General features: G+C 36.7%; 1 protein-coding gene across 1 annotated transcript in view; it reads left to right on the top strand.

Moving 5' to 3' along the window:
* LOC136265747 (uncharacterized) overlaps positions 1-25,294 on the top strand; it is a 212,528-nt gene extending 187,234 nt beyond the window's left edge. The window contains exons 38-44 of the mRNA XM_066060660.1: positions 4,886-5,009; positions 8,810-9,004; positions 9,514-9,894; positions 11,256-11,409; positions 20,040-20,088; positions 21,209-21,266; positions 25,021-25,294. Of these exons, the coding sequence (XP_065916732.1) occupies positions 4,886-5,009; positions 8,810-9,004; positions 9,514-9,894; positions 11,256-11,409; positions 20,040-20,088; positions 21,209-21,266; positions 25,021-25,115 (1,056 nt within the window). The 3' untranslated portion in view covers positions 25,116-25,294. The remainder of the gene's footprint in view (positions 1-4,885; positions 5,010-8,809; positions 9,005-9,513; positions 9,895-11,255; positions 11,410-20,039; positions 20,089-21,208; positions 21,267-25,020) is intronic.
* Positions 25,295-25,511: the final 217 nt, after the last annotated feature.

The following is a 25,511-nucleotide window of genomic DNA, read 5'->3' as shown; positions in this document are numbered from 1 at the left end:
CGGTGAAAGCAGCGAAGCTACCAACCTTGCTAGAAGGGGAGGCACTGGCTGTTTGGCCGGAACTCACGACAGAACAACAAGACGACTACACTATTGCTAAGTAGGAGATACAGTCGGCAGTGATGCCCATGGGGTTCATATCACTTGATGAGTTTCACCAAAGAAAGTTACGCCCAGGCGAAGCAATATCGGTATTCGTACATGACCTCAAAAAGCTGCTAGAAATGGCCGTTCCGTCACTGAATAAAGAAGCTAAAGGCCCACTTTTGTTGCACCAGTTTGTAGCTGGCTTGCCAGAAGCTATAACTCGGCAGTTAAGAGCGTCCGGAGAAATAAGGACCCTCGAAGCAGCAGTCACACGTGCAAGGCTTTTGATGGCGGTGGATTCTCAACCTGCTGCTGCTATTGAAGAACCAACCAATGAACCATCAGAGGTACGACAGCTAAAGGATAAGGTGGCAGTTTTGTCAGAGCAAGTAGCATTGTTGTCAACACGTCAGAGGAGTACTAACCAACCACTACCCAGGAACAGACCACACTGTTTTAGTTGCAACCAGTTTGGACATGTACAACATGATTGCCCTGCCAGGAGTCATCTGTGTTTTACCTGTGGCCAGCCAGGGTACCTATCAAGAAATTGCTGGTATCAGGGAAACGAGCAAGGGCGCCTGCACTGGGCAACAGGCGTCCCCGTCAATAAGCCCTCACACTGACCTGATGGATGTTATGATTGTTACAGTAGCTGTAGTTAAATCTCAAGCGACCATAGTAAAGGGACAGTTAGGTGGTGGTACAGTGGATCTTATGCTTGACTCAGGTTCGTCAGTATCTTTGGTGCAGTGTGATACACTATCAAACATACAGAACATTGTTGATACACCCCAAGCTAGGCCACTGCGTCTTGTGACAGCCTCGGGAGATCAGTTGCCAATCCTCAAACACATAAGGGCAAAAGTACGGCTGGGTGAGTTTGATGTGTTCCATGATTTTGTGGTTGTTAAGAAACTTGTCACAGCTGTGATTCTGGGGATAGACTTTTTACAACAAAATGGACTAATTCTGGATTTCAGTCAAACCCCAGTTGCTGTCCGTAAGAAATCCCCTGACCCTCTCCCATCTACAGATCCTGTTGCATTGTCCCAAGTTATTCCAATATATGAAGATGTTTGCCAAAATCAAGCCCATGTGTGCATGTTACAATCCCTTATTATTGAGCCAGAAGTTGACGTTGTAGATGAGTGTGCCATCCCCGATTATAAAAAGTCATCTCAGTTTGAGCTTCCAAAATGTACTAACTCCCAGCTTAAATGTATGTTGGAAGGTTATAAAGAACTGTTTTGCACCACCCCTGGCATGACAGATAGTACACACCACTACATACCTACTGTAGGCAATTCAGTGAGGATCCCACCCAGGCGTGTCCCAGCACATTATCGTAGTGAAGTAACCCAGCAAATTCAGACCATGCTAGAGTAAGGTATTATTGTTCGTAGCAAAAGTCCCTGGATGGCTCCAGCTGTTTTTGTGCCCAAAAAGTCAGGCCAGTTGAGAATATGTGTGGATTACAGAGAGTTGAATAAATGCACTACCAAGGATTCGTACCCCTTGCCACTTTCTGATTAAGTGCAAGACTGACTTACTGGGTTCACCATATTTTCGACGCTTGACTTACAGAGCGGGTATTGGCAGCTGCCTGTTAATGTTGCTGATAGGGAGAAAACAGCTTTCTGCCCGGGCCCTGGTATGGGACTATACGAGTTCTGCAGGATGCCCTTTGGATTGACAGGTACCCCTAGCTCATTCCAACGTCTTATGGACAAGACCTTGCATGGGTTGCCCTTTGTTACTATATATCTCGACGACATTTTAATCCACTCAAATAATGTTCAGGTACATGCCCAGCACTTAAAGGTTGTATTTCAACGCTTAAAAAATGCTGGCTTAACACTTCGGGGTATGAAATGCCACATTGGATTACCCAGTTTGCGCTATCTAGGGCACATTGTTTCAGCCAAGTGAATGTTGCCTGACCCCAGTAAGGTTCAAGATATCACAGATTGGCCAACTCTAACAAATCCATCAGAAGTCCGCCAGTTCCTTGGTCTAGCTTCTTATTATAGACGTTACATTCTTAATTTTTCAAATATTGCTGGACCCCTTTACTCTCTTACACACAAGAATGTACCCTTTACTTGGGATCTAGCATGTAATGAAGCCTTTGACACCCTAAAGTCTCATTTGGTACAAAGCCCTGTTCTTCCATACCCCTGTTTTCACCAAGAAGCTGAACCATTTGTTCTACAAACGGATGCCAGGCCATAGGATTAGGAGCTGTCTTAGAGCAGTATGGGCATGTGATAGCGTATGCTAGCCGGTCTCTTACATTCTCAGAGCGTAACTATAGAGTCATACAACATGAATGTCTTGCTATTGTCTTTGCCCTTAAACAATTTCGTCACTATCTCCTGGGAAGGTCATTTCAGATTCACACTGATCATGAACCCTTACAATGGTTGACCCTAGCAATGCAAGAATATGACTTCACTATAGTGCATCGGAAGGGCTCGGCCAACACCAATGCTGACGCACTTTCACGGTTGCCACCACCTTCGTGTGCACTTACTGTAGCTTTACCACATTACTCACTACCAGAATTTAAGAAAGCTAAAATGCTGGACCCCATCATATCTGTTGTTCACAAAGCACGACTTCAATCCTCTGATGTACCTCTTTATATCACGTTCAATCGAGGTATCTTACGTAGGTACAAACAGTTGTGGAAACAGCTGGCAATTGCAGATGGTGTATTGTGTCCAACATACTCCCTTGAGCCTTTGGAAGGAGCTGTAATATTGCCTATTCTTCCACCTTCATTCCAGCAAGAGGCGTTGACCCTAAGCCATGATATACCCACTGCTGGCCATCTAGGCATAGACAAAACCTTAGATAGGCTGCGTAGGAATGCCTACTGGGTTAGCATGGCAAGGGATGTAGAGCGCTATTGCAGGAACTGCACTATTTGTCAGAAATCCAAACTTAGCCTACCTCCAAGTCCACTACAGAATATGCCGATTGGCCAACCATGGCAAATGGTTGCTGTTGATATATTGCAGGTCCCGCTCTCAACCACCAATAATCTATATCTGCTTATCCTGCAAGACTATTTCACTAAATGGGCTGATGCTATACCCCTTCCGGACAAAACAGCTAATCGTATTGCTACAGAAATGGTAAAATTTTTCTGCACATATGGACCACCACTATCCATTCACTCTGATCAAGGTCGCAATTTTGAGAGTACCATTTAGCACAGGTATCAGTACATGTATTAGCATCCTCAGCTCCATGTGTTGCACATTCTTTCACGTCTGGAATATAACGGTGTCTCAGTCTGTTAGTGTGCACGACCTTAGTTCGTTTACTATCATATATTTCAATACTGACAGGACTCTTCACAGATTTTACAACCCATTTCCCCTCCCATCGAGGATCCAATTTGCCTGCAGTTGGGACAGAGAGCCACACAGGGTCTCCTTGTTTAAAGGATGGGGTACTTGTGTATTGATCATAATGTAATTTTTGGTTACGGGCTGCCAGGGCAATGTTGGTGTGGACAAAATCAAACGCAAGCTGCTTTTCTCTTTGGAAGGTCGGTGGGTCCCTACCATAGAGCAATAAGTAAGGAGAAGCTCCTGTTGTGGTGTGGCATGATGTTCAATATGCATACAGCACATGGGGAAGGTACACCTCCCAGTCACTATTTGAGGTAACATATGCCTGAAGCAACTGGAGTAATGTTCGATTAAAATGCTCAACCATACCATCCTCACTTCTTGGTTCTCTCTTGGATGAGACTGATAAAACAGTCATCAAAGTTCTTGTGCTATGAGCTAGTTATGAAGGGTGCATATTATACTGCTAAAGGGTTCATCCTTCACAATGTAGACAAGACTGGTCCTGAGGTGTTCATGGTACTCGACACCATGCAATCCAGAACAGCTGACAATAAACCTGACAATCAGAATAACTGGAATTCTCATGTAATCCAGAATAGCTGACAATTACTCTGTGAGTCATTCCGGTATTATTATCCACACAAAAACAGCTAAGCTGTGAAAAAATGGTGGGCCTTAAAATTTATACAATTATTTAGAAGCTGCTGATACAATGTTCAAATTTACTATATATCTAGCAGGAAAAACTGTATTGAATGCATCAGAATATAACATCTACATATTCTATAGCCATCATCCAAAGGTGCTTTCCACACGCTAAATGTTTAAGTAAGTTAGTTAGGCAGGATCTATATTAAGATAAACTACTGTATGCTGATGAATGGACATAGAGCACTATAGGGAGTGGTACAGTATATGTGCACTTCATTTTTTATAACAAAATTATACAAAAATATATGATCTTATCACTACTAAGTTTGAGAACCCACAGTCCTAGATTTTTTAGTCTGTTTTTGTAAAAATCATGAAATATTCCCCTTTGACAGTAGAATGTGGAGTTTGATGTTAGGTACATCTGCTTAATAAAACTTCACAAAATTATTATAATTAACATATTATTTTTAAAGCTCATACATTTAATAAAAAGCCTCCTAGTATGTGAAGCATGAGTTCCATACTACAAAAGACCATTTCACTTGGTAAGTGTCCGTATTGATTACTAACCATCTGCAATTTTGAAAATAGGTACAGTAGATGTTCCTTAATACAAAGGGTTGATGATGATAAAATGAGTCTCTTTGGGTTCTCTTAACTCTTGGACCAATGGTGATCGATTCTACCCCAGCTTACATTAAAACATAGTATTATATACTGTACATGATTCTCTTTGCATTACCCTTGTATTCATGATTGTTTTTGTGTGCTTACAGACACAATCTTATAGTATTACTGAATTGGCTCCTCATCAATTAGTCATAGTGACCATCACTGCTACTAATGGAGCAGGAACAAGCAACTCAAGTAGTGCAGCACAAATTAGAACAGGAGAGTCAGGTATAGAGTGTACTACACTGTACATGTCTTTACGTAATCTATTGGTAAGCAATTCATCTAAAATCATCTCTAGGATCAAAACACACTGGAGTGCATTGTGCATCCAAGGAGAGCATGTACTTAGTAAAATCCTTTAATAACATCTGTTAACCATGCCTTTTACTAATTAGACACTATGCTAGTTTTTAGTAGGGTTTTCCCCTAACAAAATGACATCCACCAAATTAGAGGTCCAGGAATTATTCCTGCATAGTTTTGAGCATAACAATGGGGTAAAAGAATTGGAAATTATTGAGGCATTTTGAAGTAATTAAGAGCATAAATTGGCATAATAAACAATTTCAAATAAGTTGAGATAGAGATATTCTAATAGAGCAATCAACTACTCTAATAGAACAGTCAGCAGAATGATCTTTACTCTATTGCAACAATGACTAACCATTTTGCCAGTTAAATCATAGCTTTCCTGTTTATTATTACAGGATGATTACTACTCCAAAATCTTTCTAAACATTATAAATTGCAAAATATTTTTTTATTAAAATTGGGAATAATTTTGAGAATAATGAGTTCATTTTGGTAATAATGATAACTTTTTTGGAGAAATTTGGAATAGAATAATGATGAAAATTTTGAGCATAATTCCCTGAGGCCTACACCAAAATGTTATCTTTAAAACACCATAACAAATCATACATGATGAAAAGCACCCTCATGGAATAGTCCCAGTGTGTTTATAAATCCAACAATAAAATATCTAAACTCAATTTTTTTGGTCTGCCAGCCTACCTGCTGCCAGCTATGCCTGAGTACACTGCCACCATCTCATGCCACAATTACAAACTCACTTATATATAGTATGTACCTTTTCTGATTCCAACAAGTGTCTGCTTCCTATGGTATATGCTTTCTTTTTATCTTCAATTACATACATAGTTTTCTCCTTCACGCAGCAAGATTATAATGAAGGTGCTCTTTTCCATATCAACACCTTCTTTAGATGAGTGTATTTAGATACTTGAAGCACTCAAGCTACTGTAAAAAGGAGTAAAGACCTGCAGCTTTAATTGTCACCTGTTTTGCCTGGGTACAACAATCTAAAAATTCCACACCCATACATGATCAGAGCATGGCAACCCATGTTTCTCACCATGGCTCTTTAGTGATCTAGCTACAATCAGTACAGTTTTGTTATACAAAACAATACAGGGCACCGAACCATACCCCTTGGTCTATTGCAGAGCTCACTCACCAAAAACAGTTAAATTGAGGTACTCTTATAAAGTGGTCTAATGAGTATGCTATAATGAAAAAGTTAACAAACTAGTGCAATAAAAATATTAGTATCTACAAATGTAGTAAGGTTCCAGCAATACAAAGTAGTGAAACAAGAGATATGGATGGTGGTAGCATCACTGTAGCTATGTGGGAAAGTTCCTACTGTGGCATGAACAGACTATGGTAGCTATGTACTGTAACATGCCAATGTAGAGACTTTCCCAAATACAGCTGTAGCTTTATGATGTTGTTTCACTACTTTTTATTGCTGGAACCCTACTTCATTTTTAAATTAAAAACTTTATTTGAACTAATGCATAAAATCTATATGTAGTATGCACCCAATATATTAGTAACAGGCATAAAAAGATTGGAATTTTAAGAATTAGGACTTTAAATTCGATTAGGGATCATAGAAAAAGGTAGAGAAACAAGGTAGGTTCCTACACCTGCAGATATACTAGTGGACATTTAATCTCTACTGTACAGATTAAATGTCCACTAGTATATCTGCAGGTGTGTACCTTGTTTCCCTACCTTTTTTCTATTATCCCTAATAAAATTTCTAATTTTTCCTTACATACTTGACTGTTTGTTTACTTTTTTGTAATATTATTACATATGACTGGTGAACCTGTGCATACTACATCTAAAGAAAGGATGGCACCAGAGTTAATGTTTTCATCGGAGCTATCAGTTACTGAATTAAATGTGAAGTGGCCATTACACTTCACTTTCAACTATTCTCAGGCTATTACACAGTGCTAAAGAAGAAGAACAGCAGGAGAAGTGTCTCTGCAATCAATTATTCCATGCAACTGTAAATTGACACCTTGGGCTATCATCAAAAGGAAATGGGATACAAAGGAGGACAAAAGTTAAGTCCATGATGCGTGCATTGTATGTATTATGGTATGCCTGCAGGCTCAAGGCTGCCTAGGTCCAGTAATGGATTTTTCTCCTCTCTGTATATAACTTTTTGAACCTACTTATTTAATTAATATAGCATCTTTAAACAAGCACCAATCCAGTGTCAGATCTAGGAATTTATAAAGGGGGTTTCCAGTTTAGAAGGTGGAGATATATACTGACATGAGATACGCAAAAGCTTGCACTACATCGTCGGGTTTGGTAAGGTGAGACCAAAAAAAAAAAAAAAAGGTCACAGCCTAGTAACAGTATATAAAATATATTAAATAACTTCCTACACACTACTTTAGTAGCTACTGTGACTGCTCTATTAGAGTATCTCGATCGAGACACACGCCGCAATAATTAAAACATTTAATTGTTATGCAATCATTTTTCAAAGGGGTTTCCGTGGAAACCTTGAAACCCCCCTAAATCTGCCACTGCAATCCTACAGACCTACAGCACTTGTGCTGTAAAGCCGAAATGAATAAATAAATAATTTAATAAGTATGCAAAAAGGCACCTCTCAGGCTAAAGTGACATTGAACAGTGCAAAATTAAGTTAGTACAGTAGTTGTCATGTTGCACTTGTCTGAAAGCATCAGGCAGGCGGGTGGGCGGGCGGGCGGGCGGGCAGGCAGGCAGTCAGTCAGTCAGTCAGTTCTGCTATATAAAAATGTTTGAGATTCTGTAGCAGCATTCTAAACTGCTTTGTAGACACTTTTAGGCTTGCATATGCCTCACCAATACTACCAAGGTACCATGAAGGCATTGTGAGGCTGGTTTTGGGGTGATACGTTTAGCCAGAAAGGTGCAAACCTTCATGATCCCTAATATACAGTACTATTGTACTTAGTAGAAATCTATTCCCTAGTATAGTATTTGATGGGACCAGAAAATTTATATGGCAGTGCAGTCCCCAGCAGCATGCAATTTGGTCCAGAGCTCACTATTATGATACTTGTAGATTTTGAACCCCACTGTACCACCCCACCTTCACCCCTTTGTGAGGTCCAACAACACTCATGAAGCAAGATAATGTTACTGTGTGCTAATACCATAAAAACAAAATGTTGCAGCATAAAACTTTAGTGAATTGCAAAAAATTTTCATTGGCCAAAATACTTTGGCAAATGCTCCACTGTCAAGTGTGAAACATTGGTGAAAATGTTTGTCCAGTTGCAGCATGCTAACAAACTGTAGAATGGAAATTACTGAGAACATAAATACCATAAATTTTATTGTGCATAGTAGTTGGTGGGAAATGATACACTTTATTTCACATTAGTGTACCTTTTCAACCCATTCCAAGACATTATTATCATCTTAAGTCTCTTCGTTGGGCTGATAGAACAATGTATAGGCTTAATACGTATATGTATGTCTACAGACGTTTGTCTCACAAAAGTAGACCCAAGACGCAGTCTAGTGTGAAGATTGTTAGCCAGATAGTGTAATCATGTCATGCTGGTGTAGGTTTTCCAAACTTTTGTCACATTTAATGTCACAGATTTCATTGACATGTCCTAGAGACTGTATAGGTATTTTAATAGTTATACGTATTAAATACCAGTTATCATACTTGTATACATTTGTTATTTATTGTACAGTTCCAGGAGTTGTAGAATTTGATGTGTCCAGAAGTTCACTCAGCAATGAAATGCTCATTACTTGGAATGAACCTGCACAACCTAATGGAGTTATTTTAGCATATCAAGTCATTTATTCCATATACAACAACGGTACTACATCTGTCAGTAATATTCTAAGCAACAGTACCAGGGAATATGTCATAACACACTTAAGTAAGTGCATCAGTAAGATTGTGATGACAACTATGAATTGTATAAGGAATAAAATTTTACATATGTATCTTGGTAAAAGTACAATTACAATGTGATTAATGGTAGTAGTTCAGTAATTGCATAAATATTTATTTATAACTTGTATGCATGCAGATCTATACACATCAACAGTATTTGCTTAAAGAATGCATACAGATAGCAGATAATGGAGTTATAACTACTCTACTCAACAAAAGTAGTTGCTAAAGCTGTTTTAGATAACAGTGCGTGAGCAAACAAAAATCACAACCAAAGTATTTGAGGTTATAAGTATTTCAACCATTTGAGCTTTAAAAAGTTGATATATCAAATAAATAGGCCTCTATATTGTATAGAATACAGTCAGTATACCAAGTGTGAAGTTTGTTGATGCCCTCTATTACAAAGCAATTACCAATAAACTTTGTGTTTCATATGCTATCAGTGTGATAACATCTAAACATGTTTTTATTGTTCTTCTTCTAAATTAGAACCCGGTGTACCATATCAAGTAACTGTAGTGTCGTTTACGTCTACGGGAAGAGGAGAACTGGGAGATTATGTTACATTTTTCACAAGAGAACTTCCTCCAACTAATTTACCGGATAATATTCAAGCCCATCGAATAAATCCTACTTCTATTAATGTGACTTGGACACCATTAAGTCTTAATGAAGCTCATGGATTTCCTTACTATATGGTAGTTCTCACTTCAGTGAATGCTAACAGCCACCAATCCATTCCTGCTCCTGTGACAACTAGCAGTAGCTTTGTCGTTTTCAGTGATTTAGATGAAAATGCTGAATACTATATTGAAGTTCACGTGACTAACAGTCAGTTCAATTCTTACATAAATAGTGATCGCATTAAAGGTACTTGATGCTTTTTGATGTATTTATACTGTATAAATGTTGTGGATTGTGAGAAGTTCACCTTAGTAATTAAAAATACGTATGAATTAAACTTTGCAATAACACAACACTAGTTGATCTCTACCCCAGTTCAGATGCTAGCAAGCACATTCTAATATACAGCAATTAAAAAAAGGTTGGATTGCAATACAAGGATACCACAGAGTAGGTAATATTCAAAAGGTTTTCATTATTTTTGGATTCATGCAGTATTTCAAAGAGGCTATTCCAAAACATCCTGTTGTTCTACAACAATAAATCCCCATGATTAAATTTTTCTCTTGATCCAATATTTATAACCATTTCAGCAAAATCCACATAATGTACTTTGTAGTCAATGCACTACACATTGGAAATCGATAGGAGATGCATATTATTTAAAAAATTTAAATGTACTAATTTTAATTGCATTGCTGTACTCACCAAAGCTTGTTTCAGACTGTACGCTATCTTGTTTGCCTGTTAGACAAATATTCACTCCATATTCTTTGAATTTTGCTCCATATTAGGGTGATTGTAATGCATCATTATTAGCTTTAAGTCAATAATGACATGTGTATACCCCGTAATTTCTGACACTAAGATTCATTGATTTAAATGAAAAATTATAATTAAGAATGACAAAATTAGATTGTAAGAAGCCAGGTGTTAATTAATGTTTAACTATTGCAGAATTGCATGAACATGTACATCAGGGGCGGATCCAAGAACTGGCAAGGGGAGGGGCACAAGCAGGCTAAGTTGTAGGTGGTAGGGGAGAGCCAGATTCTCTTGTTAGTTGCTACATTTTTGAAGCAACAAATAATCACCTGTTGTGTCTCACTGTTGGTTTTTACCATTGTAGATGGTTGTGAAGTCTTAAAAGGCTGAAAACAACAACACAATAATTATTTTTAGAGGCGCTTAGTACGCACGAAGGTGCTGGGTGACAATTTCTCAGTTATTTTGGCTTTGGTTCACTTTGTTTTCAAGTGAATTTGTAACTGCTAGTAAAATGTGTATATTTTAATGAAGTTTATAAAGTGATCTTGGCCTAACATAAAGTTTTAATAATATTTGAATTAGAAGTAGCTATGGCTGGCTCCTCCACTTACAAGGTGAGGGGGGGGGGGGGGGCATTTGCCCCAAATGTCCCATCCTGGATCCGCCATTGTACATATATGTACCCTGTACATGTGCAATGATGTTTTCATCATGGTTTTGCAGCTCACTATGATAGAAGTATAGTTTGCTGTATCCTGTCATTATATATATATTGTAAATATTACAGTATGTTGCTACAGTAGTTTCTGCATGTAATTCTAAAAAATAATTTGCTGTAGTGTCAAGATTTTCCAATGATGCTGGTGATGATGTTGATGATATTGTTCATGATACTGTATCAATTAGTCGATTACATGCTGCAATCATTGTAGGAGTGGTATTACTTCTTTTATCTCTGGCATGTATCACTATAGTTGCATGCTGCTGTTGCAGGTGTGTATCTATAAAGAATGATACAAATGTATGTTTAGCATAAACATATGTGACTGGATCTGGGAAAACTGGTCTTATCGCCCATGCCAGCAGATTCACTTTTTCGCCAAGAACACAAAGCTGCATGAATAAACTATTAAATTTCACAATCAGAATCAGCTAGACTTGAGTGGTCTGCTTTTGTTGGCTGCTTTTCCCAAGCCCAGTGGTGATCCATACATGTGGTGTGGGGCCTTAATGGAGCTGTGGTCAGCCTAGGCATGGTTGTATGTAGCTGTACAGCTCTGTGCTATTGACTAAAGACCTGTGCTGTGAATTTCCTTTCATTTAAGCCAGTTTTGTGGCCTGAGTGGCCCATAACTTGGCCTAATTCATCCCAACACTTTCTTCTTCAAATCTTTGAACAGCCTCTGGCCCTCCTTCAGTCCCCCACCTCCCACCCCATTTGGAGCTTGCCTGATACAGCCAACCTCTGTTCAAAAACTACCTAAAATGGTGGGAAATTTAACTGCTAGTTACTTGTACAGTGGATTTTCTGGTAGGTAGGGAATTGGTGTAAAACGTGTAAAGAGTTGGTACAGGTAGCTTCAACCATTGGCAAGCTACAACACACTAAATACTTAAAACCAACATTTCTTGATACTTTAAAATAGACAATAAGCCCAGTTTTCCCAGACTGGGTCACATACAGTATGTACAATATCGTAATAGATTAGATATAGTCAGTTCACCTTCACTTGAGCACTCATTTCTTGTTAACAACTTTTGTTACATGGGACAGCTGCCCAAATGTTTAGTAGCTCTGTAAAGCCCTTTAAACACTGAAATTGTTTATCAATGTGCCTTGATATGAGCAAGTGCAAGTGAGTTATGAGGTTTAAAAGTATTCCATACATTTTATGGTACGTATGTATGTGTTGAGCTGGATGCTCAAAAATATTTAATAACTCGTGGATGCAATTACACACAACCTTGAAATTTGGTTCATTTATAGTACTGCTTGACCTGCTAAAAATATTTCAAAATAATTTTGTTCAAATCAGACATGGGTCAAGCCTTAAGCACGTGTGCTTATTAGCACTTTAAGCACTTTTTCTGAAGTGCTTTGTAATACTTACAAGCATTTGTTACTGTGAAGCATTTGTGCTTGTGCTGGTACTTAATTACTTACGTTTAAGCACTTTTACAGCCCTTTTAAAGCACAAAAACTGCCAGCTCTTACCAAAAGTCTTTGATTCAATGAGCATGAGCTGCTCATTTAACAGCCAAAAGGTGCTATCACACACAGCCTAGCAGACATGGTATTTTATTCTTTTGTTGCTATGGCTTCTTGCATTATATATATAAGGTAAGGCAACAACCATTTTCCATTGTACTGAAGACAGAATGGCAGAGAAGAAACTACCTTCTGTATTTAATCACTTTGACTTACCAGTTTGTTTGGATGGGATTTTCACGGCCAGATGTAAACACTGCATCAAGCCAATATCTGGATCGACCAGGGTTAAAACAATAAATACTTAAAACAATAGATACATGACTGCATGCACCATTACATATGTTGACATTTGTTAATGAAATGAATTTAAGTAATTATATCAAGCGCTTTTATAATACTTTATTTTGTACTTGAAGTATTTACTTAATTGCAGCACTTGTGCTTGAGCTTGTACTTAAGCACTTTTACTGGTGTTTGAAAACTGCTTCAAGCCCTTGAACTAAGTGCTTGACCCATGTCTGGTTCAAATGTCTGACATAATTCTTACACCCAATCAAAACTTTCACCATAAATTTCCCATAAAGGTGCACTATCCATTACATCATTTTCCCAAACTTGTAATGGGGTCAACCACACATGTCTGTTTTTGACACCTTTGCTGTCACCACTAATCATCTGGTGGCTGAAATGTTAACTCTCTTGAGAAAATACACTTTTAATTTTTAGGATCCAGCTCAACTTATACATACTATAGTATGGACAATTCAGCATGTTTACAACATGAAAACATGCTTGTTCCTGTACAAAACCATTAGAAGTGATACATGTTCACTTCTTTGATGTACTGTCTCAAGTGAATGTGAACCAACTATAGTGAGTGTGGTTACTATAAATAAGAACTAATGAGTGATTATTAGAAATTAAACTATAATATATCTTTACATTAAATTTATAGGGTCACAAATGTTATTAAAGTTGAAAGACTGATGATCAATATTAGTGTTTTCTGACTGTGCATGGTATAATCCATACAAGATTTGAATGTTTACACAAAGGACACCATCCAAATGTGGTGTATCAGTCTATAGTTCCTGTGCTCAGCTCATCACAATTTGCTTTTGTTTTGTCAAGCCACAATCAGCTTATTACTGAAAGCCTCCTACCTAATTTTCAGTAATTTCAGAACCTAAAATCCTTTCTATAATTTTCAAAATAAATCTTCTTCCAATATTAAAAAATTAAAAATGATGATTTCATAAGTGATAATTAATTCTTGTAATAGTTTTCTACTTCAATCCTTTTGTATAAGCCCCCAAACATTATAAAATTTGCTGGAATGGTAGTACATGTGTGTATATATGAATATAATGTTCTAAGATTAGATACTGGCCTTAAATTACCTTCCAGAAACCTAGGAAAATTACTAAATTTATTATCATAACACAATTTTTTAACTTACACAAATGGTCTTTCATGAGTATACATTTTCATATTGAATTTCTATTACACTGTGTATTTTACAGTGAATATCTCCAAAATGCTTGTTATCAATGAAAAATAAATAAAATTTTGCATACAAATAATGTATATTCATAGTATTAGTACAAGTACACAGAAAAATTTGGAATTTTCAACTAGAGTAGGGACCATAACACATCGATAAAAAGTACTGAAACAAGCTGGAGTAGTGCACGATATTAAATCACAGTAAAACAATAAGAAGTGTTATATCCCTACTGTGCTCAAGAAGGAAAATTCCAATTTTTTCTGTCTACTTGTTTGTTAACCTTTTTTGTAAATAATTATTATGAGTGGTAAACCCACACGTTTCGCATCTGAAATGGCACCATGTGCCTCAATTATCGTCTGAATAGTGAAGTATACATTACGCTTCGTTGTCAGCTTTGTTCAACCCATCATGCAGCATTTCGAATCGAGAACTGTTTGAAAGGCACCTATGCAATCCACACATATTGAAAGAAATGGCGCCACACACGCCCTGGTTATATCAATTATCGAAGTATCCATTAAGCTTCATTGTCGGCTGTGTTCAACCCGTTGCACAGCAGTACGAATCACAAACTGTTTGAAAAGCACCTCTGCTATCAAAATAGCCGCTATGACAAATACGGACGATTTCCATTCTTATTTCCATTACGAAGGAAAGCCATCATGTGCTAATGCCAAATCGACATTTTTCTCTGTCAGCAAAGATGAATGGGACACAAAGGAGGACACTGGTAAGTCCATGAAGAATGCATTGTACATACTGTGGTATGCCTAAAGGCACCTGTCGGGCTGAAGCGACATTGAACAGTGAAAAAATCAAGCCCATAGCCTTAACCATTATCGAGTTACGCTTGTATGAAGGCATCAGTCAGTTACTTAGTCAGTCAGTAGAAAATTCTGTTAAATAATTTTTTTTTAATTCCGTAGTAGCTTGTTGAAAGCATTTCAGGTCAATCTGAAAGCTTATTTGGGCTTAGTTTTACCTAACCAATACTGCCTCATTGTCATCAGGGAAAATTGAGGCTGGTTTTTGGGTGATCTTATCCCGTGGGCCATGCTCACTCCATTGTGGTCCCTACTATACACTACTGTTGTAGTGTATAATAGACAGTAGTGTATAATATGTACAGCTCCCTCAATAGGGACCCAGTGATTATAGTGTAAGGCATAATAAAAACCGGACATGCTGTATAACTTGATCGATTGCTATGCATACTTGTTAAACAAAGCACTTTAATTATTAAAGACATTTTTTTCCAAAAGAATGTAAACAAAATGCAAAATTAACTACAACTACAAAGCAAACTACTCTACAACTAAACTACAAGAATAATTACAACTGGGTTTGGTGAAAGGAAAATTAGTGTCCTCACACTGCAAAGCCCAGTACCGTAAAATCATACGGACATTATTCATCCGTAACAAAACTAAACGTTGCTGTAGTAAATGTTTACAAGTCTGTTTGGTTGACACACCACTTCTGGCTGTGGTGCGGTTAATGATGATACGAAGGATTTGAAGTGCAAATAGTACCGAACACCAAAAATTTCTGCAACAAGTGAGATAAAGTTACACCCTGCCTATTCTACGACATCTTTATGTCTCTGGTCCTTGGCTAACTCACCAGCTGCAGCAGCTATCCCAGCACAAGAAGAAGATGAAGAAATGTGAGAAGGTTGGGTAGTGCTACGAACTGACACATCAAAATAAACCGGACAACCATACTGAAAATCTGGATGGTGCACATCACCCGAGCGAGAATGATCTTCATAAGAAACACATTGCTCCTTTAAAACTCCAGGATAACTCTGGGACAGAGCATGTCAGACAACATCAATTAGAGCATCATGGCAACAACTTCTCATAGGACCATGAGAACATTCCAGAAGGGGATCACCAAACTAGCTAATGGAGGTAAGGCACATGCATAATGGGTGGGGATGCGGCGATTATGCCGGCATGATTTCAGACATAATTATAGTTATGTGTGGGAATCAGGAATTATGCTAGCATTTTGAGATGATTATAAAGCTTTAACAGTAGGAAAATCTGCAGATTGCACAATTCCGTTAAAAAAGATCGAGATACTCTAATAGAGCAGTCACTGAATATGATTTACTCTAATAAAGCAGTCACATTGAAATACTCTAATATAGCAACCAGATAAAGAATTCAAGATTATTTGAAGCTTAAACATCAACAAAAATAGCCTGATGCAGCAATAAACTGGCATTATTAACCAATTATGGTGGAATAATTTTGGGAATAAAGGGCAATTCTCAAAAGCATAATAAGTGATTTTTTTGAGCACTGCTCAAAAGCATAATGCTCAATTATTGGAGCATAATAGCCTCATGCCTAATAATAGGAAAGTGAGGAATTCCAAGCCACAAACGAAGGCCAACAACAAACTCAGGACCAGGAAATCTACTGCTAGCACCAGATGAGTCAGAGAGAGACCTGTGAGTCAAGCTCGGTGTCAGATGTTGAAAAAAACAAAGAACTGGTCATACTGATTTTGTTCTAAAATAGCTTATAGTCCTGCTGGGTAGCAGGGGGGATTAAGAGATCAAACAAAACCCTTCAAAGGTAGTAACAGCATGTTTGTCATTTGGAAACACTAAATCATGAAGGTTCTGGGATAGAAGATGAGAAGCCAGGAGACAAACACTATTACATGAACCCAAAAAGGCTGTGGCAGCAGAACAAGACAAGTGCAGACCCAGACCTTCCAAGTGAAATGGTAAAGTTGCTTGGCATCATGAATCATTAGGAAGACTACATTGTAGAATGTAGCCTAAGCAATTAGAATCAAACTCTTCTAAAAAGGAGTGCAATATAAAGAATGGTACTCTGTGCAGAAGATGAATGATCTTAGCTTCCACCGATGAAGCTCAACTTGAGGGTCTTCCAAAATGACAATGCTATCTTGAGCAGCCACAACCTTGACTAGATGAGAGGACAAGAACTGATCCAAAAAGTTGTCTGTTCCCCAAATAGGGGATCCCAAAAGCTCCAACCTTCACTAGCTCAGTTGATACTGGAGGGAAATTCAAGGAAAGAGTCTCTGGAGGCCAGAATAGTTCACACTTGAACAGTTTTTAAAGTAATTATCCAATGGTTACGCAATCAACATCATTTTATTTGTAATGCAATAAGGATTTAAATGATAGCTACTGTACCTGGGGATTCACCCTACAACTAAAGCATGAGGATTAAAACAAGCCATGAAAATACATTTTAGTTTATGAAACACACAAATCCTTTGCATACCTTTAGACCATTATTTGTTGCCAATTGCTTCTATTTACTCTGAATAACCGTTGGCTGACTCACCATTCAAAAGTGAGTAAAGCCATATACAACTCACGTGAGTCAAGTCATCATTAACGTGGCAGACGAAGCGTCAAATGTGGTGTTGCAAAAAACCAGTTGTTGTTCTTCATTGCTTTATAACAAGTAAGCCTCTGCTGTTACAGTGATGATTTAGTCTTCCCTTGTAGTAGCCCAATAAACAAACTTTCTTTTACTAATATATAGTTTTAGGCCAATGGAGTTAGGAAAGCCACTAGAAGTGATTTGACCATATAGCTAAACCTGTTTGGTACCAACACACATTCCACAAACATTTTGTATGGTATTAAAGGTTAAGGCCGGTTCCAAAAGCTATAACTCTTAACTAGACTTTTTTTTTAAATCTGTCTTGTATATTTTTTGTACGTGTTACAATCTGTGTGTACGCCAAATTTCATAACTATTGATGACTGTTTAGTCGAGAAAAGGTAGCTTTTGTGTTTCACTTTCATTCACAATAACATAGAAATATCAAAAAATTCTCTTGTATAAAGTTGGAGCTATTACCGAACTCCTTTCCCACCAAGATTCAGCTTTGTTGTTCATACACCTACATGGAGAAAAAGTGAAGTATGTGATATGCTGGTTTTAACCAGTTATTACATCATTGTGCAAACATGGTATGGCTTCAACTTCCGTTTGTGTAATCACAATCATTATATACTCCACTTGTCCAACTGTCAATGAAATAGACCAAACCTACATGAAGTTATGACACCAAAAGCACATTACACTACTTTTTCTGGAAAGTTGTGATGTCCTATATGCTGTCATAATTTATGAGTAAAAAGGTGCCTGAAAGCATTGAGCATGATGCTAACATAAAAGGCAGAATACTTATGCAATGCTATAAATTCTTGCTTGTCAAAATACACATCACAGAAAACGATCGATTTACTCTAATAGAATAGTCAGTAACTTTAATAGAACAATCAGGCAGCTGACTATTCTATTAGAATATAAAAAGATTATAGATCTTTTCTTTGAAATGCATTTTGACAAGCAAAGATTTAGTCTCTACTTCAGCCACTTATTATTTACTATTTATTAGCAGAACATGGTAACTGAGGGTCTGAGACAAAAATGTTGAGCTTTGAGCATAGTAGGCAAAACTTGAGCTGTGCTTAAAACATAGGACGTAAAATAAAAAGCATAAACAGCACGTCCCTATCCCTCAAACTACATACATCCATCACTGGTGCATTGTAATTGTTAACATATGGACAATCTTGTGATTGTATGTACTAAAGCTAGAAGTATGACAAATCTAAGAAAGTTACTACATGTTTATTCACTAAGTTATATGAAATATAATTGCATGTGATGTTTTATTTATTTATTGAGGCTTTACAGTACTAGGCACGGTTCTAAGGGGGTTTCACTGGTTTCCAGAAACCAAGAGTACATAATAATAGAAGAAGGAGGAGAGTGTCTAACTCTCAATATAGTCCATACAAACACACTGCGCTCAAACCCTCCTACTTCAATCCATAAAACTTCTAGCAATAAATCAATACCTTTAAGTGAACAGAAGACCATTGATACTTCCTAATTGAAGCAGTAGAAGTGCTATAACCTCCTTCATAGAGCAAGCCATTTGTCACCTTTGGTGGCTATAGTTGATTGCGCAAGGTCTGAGCGCAGTGAGTTTGGTGAATCCACTGAAGTTAGACACTCTTCTCCCTACTCTATTATTATGTACTCTTGCAGAAACCAGTCAGCTTTTTCAGATCGAAAAAAATTAAAACACTTACAAACTTAAAGCCTAAAATAGCGTAATAAACTACTTGGGGATAGTTTATGAAAGTAACTGTTAGTAATCAAATTACTTTCTCCATCACAAAACAGTCCAAAATGCTTTTTTGCAACTTCAAGTGCAGTAAGTGTCTCTGAAAAATAATTATCATTCTTGATTTCATAATCTCTGTAACTGCTCGATATTAGTTGATAAATTATTAAACATCTCTGTATAGCCTTAGAATGAGCAGATTTTACATTTTAAGATGATTTGCACTTGTGTTTAACTAAATAGCCTATATAGCAGGTTCTAATTTCAATACCACTGTATGGATCCTCCCCCTACCCTGTAGGTAAAGTTGGAAACTAATCAGTAATTTTTCCAGAACTGCTCCTGTACAGTACAGCTGTTGAAGGTCTGTTGGACACATAGTCCTACAGCCTGTTTAAACATCGTACAATGTGTATTAAATATGTGCAGAAAGGAGAAAAATCCATGACTGGACCTTGGCAACCTCAAGCCTCCATCCATCCAATTTACACTCGAATGCTTACAAGAGTCTGCCAGGTGGTCAGGATGTTTTTTCCTTGTTAGTTTATGTATTTGTATCCATAGGAACTGTAAAGAGTGCTAATTAGTATTGCAAAAATGCATCATGCATGGCTGGTATTTATAGGCTGCATATTACATATGCATTCAGCATGACCAGTAACTACTTACTAGTAATTACTGCAGCTCACACCATAGTTCAATGAATTAATCCCAAAATTGATGCATAATATATTATGTGTTTTCTCCTATGTGTAACAGATGTAGAAAAAAGCTATCATCGAGACGGAAAAGGAATGACCACCGTGAGGTACATACCTATATACGAACATATATTATGTATGTAGTGATTTATTTGATATGTGCACCCAACACTGATGGTCGTAGGCCCAAGGAGAGTACATGATACAACTGATATGTACTTTGTCAATTGCAGACTAAAATAGCCTGTGGGTAGGCGACTAATCAGCCACTGGATTTGTAAATTAATTTGCAGCAACTAATGTTGTGACTATGCTTGTTGATGCACAATAATACTGACCAATTACGTGCTTTTAAAATTCATTTTGTACAAAGTTATAAGGCACTATTTTTGTCCTAGACATACATGCACTCTGTATAACAGGTTAATTGTGAAACAGAAAATTTCATAATAAGTAAAAGTTGAATTTTATAAGATAACACTTTAAAGTACATAGTGCAAAATTTCCACAATTCTAAAATTGCAATAATAATAATGAACAAATGGTAGTGACATAAAAAAGTAGAGATTTTCCACATAGCTGTATTGTAATAGCTACTGTCATTCATATTCACTATATTTTATTACTGTACTTCATTAATAATTTTTAATTGTACTAGTATACATAATCAGAAACCATGATACCTGAGATATAAATCAATAATAACAAGAGTCCATATCAATGCCAACAACATAAAGGACAGGGTACACAATATAATTGTGTAATACCACAGATTGCTTTATTTAAAGTTTTATGATAAAAACTTTCATGTACAGTGTATATATCCATATAATTAATACACCTTTAGTTTACATTGATCAAATTTTTATACATGACTGCTGTGTTAGAATGCCACAATCTTTGCAGCAATGGTAGTAATATAGATTGTCAACTATGTATATTGATGTTTGATGAGCCTTAGTTGAAAGCCTACAGCTACACTATCAAAGGTAGTAAGTGAAGTATGTAGTAGCTATATATAGCTAAGATTAGAAATTGGATTAAAATGGCTAAAATTTTGACTCTGCTTTGGCCAAAAATGTTCAAGTAAAAAAAATCAAATATTTTACAGTGAAAAAAAAACAAGTTACAGTAATATTTAGACTGATACTTTGTATAGTGTCAACTCTATTTGTATGTATCTTTAGTAATAAATTTTTTCATCTTTCATGTATGTACGTATTATAGGATTTTGCACTGAACCAGAATTTCCTGTTACAACGTAGAGCAGTGAACAAAAGAAATGGTATGTCTGTAAACAATTGCTTTTTTGATAATTGGAGCATCATTCATACACCCAAGTACCTCTTTGTTTCAGTTCTTTAATACGTGCTCCTGAGGTCTTCCAATGTCTTTTGTCCAGGTGCTAACAAAAGGGAGTTTTGTAGTAAGCTATTGCAAATAATATTGTCATGGGGTATAGTCTAGTTCCTTGTGGTCTTCATTGTAATTCCGTGGACCAAAGCACCAAATTTGGCACAGTAGTTCTTTAGGGTAAACAAAATGATTTCAGAAGTGGTGCCACCATAAATCATCCTGTATACTTTCTAATTAGGTAAGCTTTTCTTATTAACCACGAAATTAAAAACTTTTAGTTCAAAATGAATGATATTTATTTTTATCATATTAGGGATCATAGAGATTTGGGTTTTCCTAGGCAAAAACTTCACCCAAAAACCAGCTACACAACTCCATCCTGGCACCTTAACAGTATTGGTTAGGTATAACCAAGCCCAAAAGTGCCTTCAGTACTATTGTAAAGGCTTCCAATAAATTGTTACGCAATTTAAAAAAATTATCCAATGGAATTTTCTACTGCCCGCCCGCCCGCCCGCCCGCCTGCCTGCCTATTTACAATTTATATTGCAAATCAACAACATGTTCAAATGGACTGTTGAAGTTTCAGCCATTTCTGGTGAGCGGTTTTGGAGTTATAGCAATAGACAGCAACAAGAGCAAATGATCGATTTGTACAGTGCTTATATGTAAAAAAATTACAGGCACTAGTTTAATTGATTATAACTCTCGAGTGCATTAGGCTACAGAGTTGGGACTTGTGTACATGGTAATTCTATTCACCATGAATTGGAGCATTTATCAATGTATATATTTTTGACTTGAATACACCCATGCTATCATGCAAGAAGACTGTTCAAGCTTAAAAACAGCGACGATAAAGTTATGTTTTACTGCAACGTAAATAAATACACGTAACTCACGTTTGCTTCATGGTACAGAAATAGTCCAGGCTATATACTTCAGATGACCTTGTTTTATAGTATAAAATAATTGTTGAAACTTTTTCTAGACTAATTTTTTGTGCTAATTCCAAATCTGGTGAGTGCCAGATGTGAAACATTGAGCATTTAAAGAAAATCTAATGTGACACTCAAAAATCTATGCAATTATAGATGCATCGGTATTTTAAACAATACCATGTTTGCAAAGGTAATGCAGAAGCCATGATGATTACATCACAAATGAAATCTGGGGGCGAAGACATGTCAGCAGCCTTCCACATGCTATTTGGAAATGGGTACATTGGCAGGGGAGTTTGAATGTGGCCATAGTGGGTGGCAGGCTACTCAGCTTCGGTGGTATATTGTGTTGCCAAATTTTGCTTTTGAAGATGTCTGCACACATTTTGACATGTTTAATGATGTTCCTTGTTCCTTGCCATATAGTACAGTTACAAATCTAAGACATGAGTCTTTGACTTCATTTAGTGATGTCGATAGGTCACCTATACAAAGATTATCTGCGAATGTCATCAGCCTTTTCAATACGATCCTTCTGTTAACTTGTAAACACAACTTAATCCTTTCTGTCGTGTTGTCCAACACCCTGACTTTGTAATCATGTTGTAGTATCTTTCAAAAACCATATGTAAAATTGTTGTGATTTCTATTTTTCCATGATACTGGTCACTGTTGCATTGATGAAGGCAGACACTTTTGCTGGTGAAGCTGGCCAGGAACAGTCCAAAGCAAAGCACAGCTATACAGGATTACTACCTTTGGAAGTTACCTATTCTGCATTCCACCACACATCACCTGCAACTTGGCCTTTAACACATATTTGCTAGTCTTTCTCATTTCGCCATTATCATCAATGAGAGCTGTTGGGTGTGAAGCTAATTCATGAGAGAATAAAGTCTCTATAGAACCAGTCTCTTTTGACAATTCCATAATTCCAATGCCACGTGCATAAATGAATTCAGTACCCACAGTATGCATGTCCTTTCCAAGTTTAGTAATCTGTCTTGTTGCTGCTTCCATGATCTTCACTGTTTTGGTCAGCCATTTGTGGAATCCAGCTGGCCACTGTCTCTCATATTCTAACCACCGGTATTTCCATGTAATTATAAACATTCACTGCTGCATCATCAACAAACAACTCTACCAGAAAATATGTCAATATGACCGTTGACTGGATACTTGTCACTTTCAAATATGTCAATGCATGTTGATACTGCTTCATGTATTTTCATTATATCTGTAGCATTAGCTTTGATGTATGCCTTTCCTCCTTGTGAGAAGTCACAACATACTGTTCTTCACCATCTTTCATTGCTTCCAAGTCATTCATCAGCTGAGCACAAGTGCTTTGGGAAAGTGCCCAAATGGCCAGAGTAAGTTCATTCACTGTAGAGCCAACAGTGCCTGTTGGTTGATGACCATATCGCATGTAAGTTGCTCAATAAAGAGATCTGACCAAATGGCATTCTAAAAGCCAATCTGGTGATGCATGACATGCTCATCAGCCATGAACAGTGTTGGATGAAATCGCTGCATAGATTGAAGGTAGTATAGACCATGTTGACATGACTAGATGGAAAGAAATTTGGTAACATTTCTTCAACAGCACACAAATGGAGTGACCAATCTCCTTCCTTTTCTGCTCAAACAAACACAATAATATGCATGTATATGCAGCAATGATGTCATTAATTACCTTATAAGGGAAACTGAAACTGATATTTATTTTAGGAGCTAGTAGGTCCTATTCTACCTATTTATAGCTATAAATACTAATGTGAAAGGATTGATGTGGATGGCTTGCTCTATAGTTATGGAAAAATCAGTAGGGTTATCTTTTGATTCTATTTACAGAAAAATGCTCAAGGTTTAGCAACTGGCACTCATCAGATTTGGATTCAGCAGATACAAATTGACTTAGAACAATTTAAACAATTACTTTATATTGAAAAACAAGGTTGACCTGAAAACCTAAGTATCTAGCCTGGATTAAAACACTAAAGTACCTGAATAAATAATGTGTGATAAAAGAAACAAAGATACAGGTGTGTGTATTCCTACACTCCATGAAGTGGTGAATCCACTACTATATCGGATTATTCAATTTGAGTCTTCTTTCACTGTTTACTGAAGTGATTAAAATAATTATTGCATATAATATTTATGTACGTAGCACACGTTTTTACCCAATGTATGTCAATGGCATTTATCTCTTAAACAGAATTATGCAAACAAGTTGGGTTTTTGCTCAGAAGGTCATTTATTATACTTGAAAAATTCCTATACCAATGTACTATGTATGATAATGCTTGAAATATGGAGTACTAACACATAGGTTGGGCATACATATACTATTGTAGCATATTATATAATGCAATGCTACAAAGTTTTTGCCTTCTTGATCATCAAGATCGTGGACACTTCATGCAATTACAGTATGTTTCATTTTTTTTTTCAATTATTCCCAGAAGTATTACAGATTTTTGTGATCTACTTACCATATAGTTATTCATTATTCATGCATATATAGCACTTAGGTAAATTGAAAGTAGAAGGGGAAGATTTGTCCCAAATACCCCATACTGAACCTGTTGGTAACCTTTATGTGTTTTAAACCACCAGTACCCTACCCATTATGTGCATTCAAGATGTACCATTTATTACAGTCAATATACCTTGTTTGATTTATTAACTGTAGTTGTTATTAATCGTATATACTTATTAATTACATATACTCTATAGTGCTTGTGAATCAACCATCATTTTTGGTTCAAAATCAAGCTTTTGAAAATGAAGCTTTTGAAGATGATGATAAAAGACTGGATGCAATATACTAGTTGCTGAATTTAGCTGTTTTGCATAAACTGCGATTTTGTGTTAGCAATTAAACCTTTGAATGTGTTTATTATAGGCACTTACAATATTTTGTTAGGTACTTTAATATACTTTTTTCCTTAATTGATTGCATTTCTATACAGAGTGTAACTTTATAATGTTGGGTTAGTTCCTGGTGCTACTTACCATGTGCAAATATATACAGTAGTACTATATGTAATTTGTTTAGTTTGTTTGCCTAGTAATTACATATGTGACTGGATTTGCAAAAAGATATTTTTCACACACAAAAATTGATACATTTTGTGAACTTTAAAGATTCATAACTTTTTGATCATAGCATAATAATAATTTTCCATGAGTATAGCTACAGTATCTGGCTGGATTTTGATACTAAG

The sequence above is a fragment of the Dysidea avara genome, chromosome 1 (assembly GCF_963678975.1).
Source record: "Dysidea avara chromosome 1, odDysAvar1.4, whole genome shotgun sequence".
Lineage (NCBI taxonomy): Eukaryota > Metazoa > Porifera > Demospongiae > Dictyoceratida > Dysideidae > Dysidea > Dysidea avara.
Note: the sequence above shows the minus strand (reverse complement) of the source record. Positions and strands in the feature narration are given on the sequence as shown.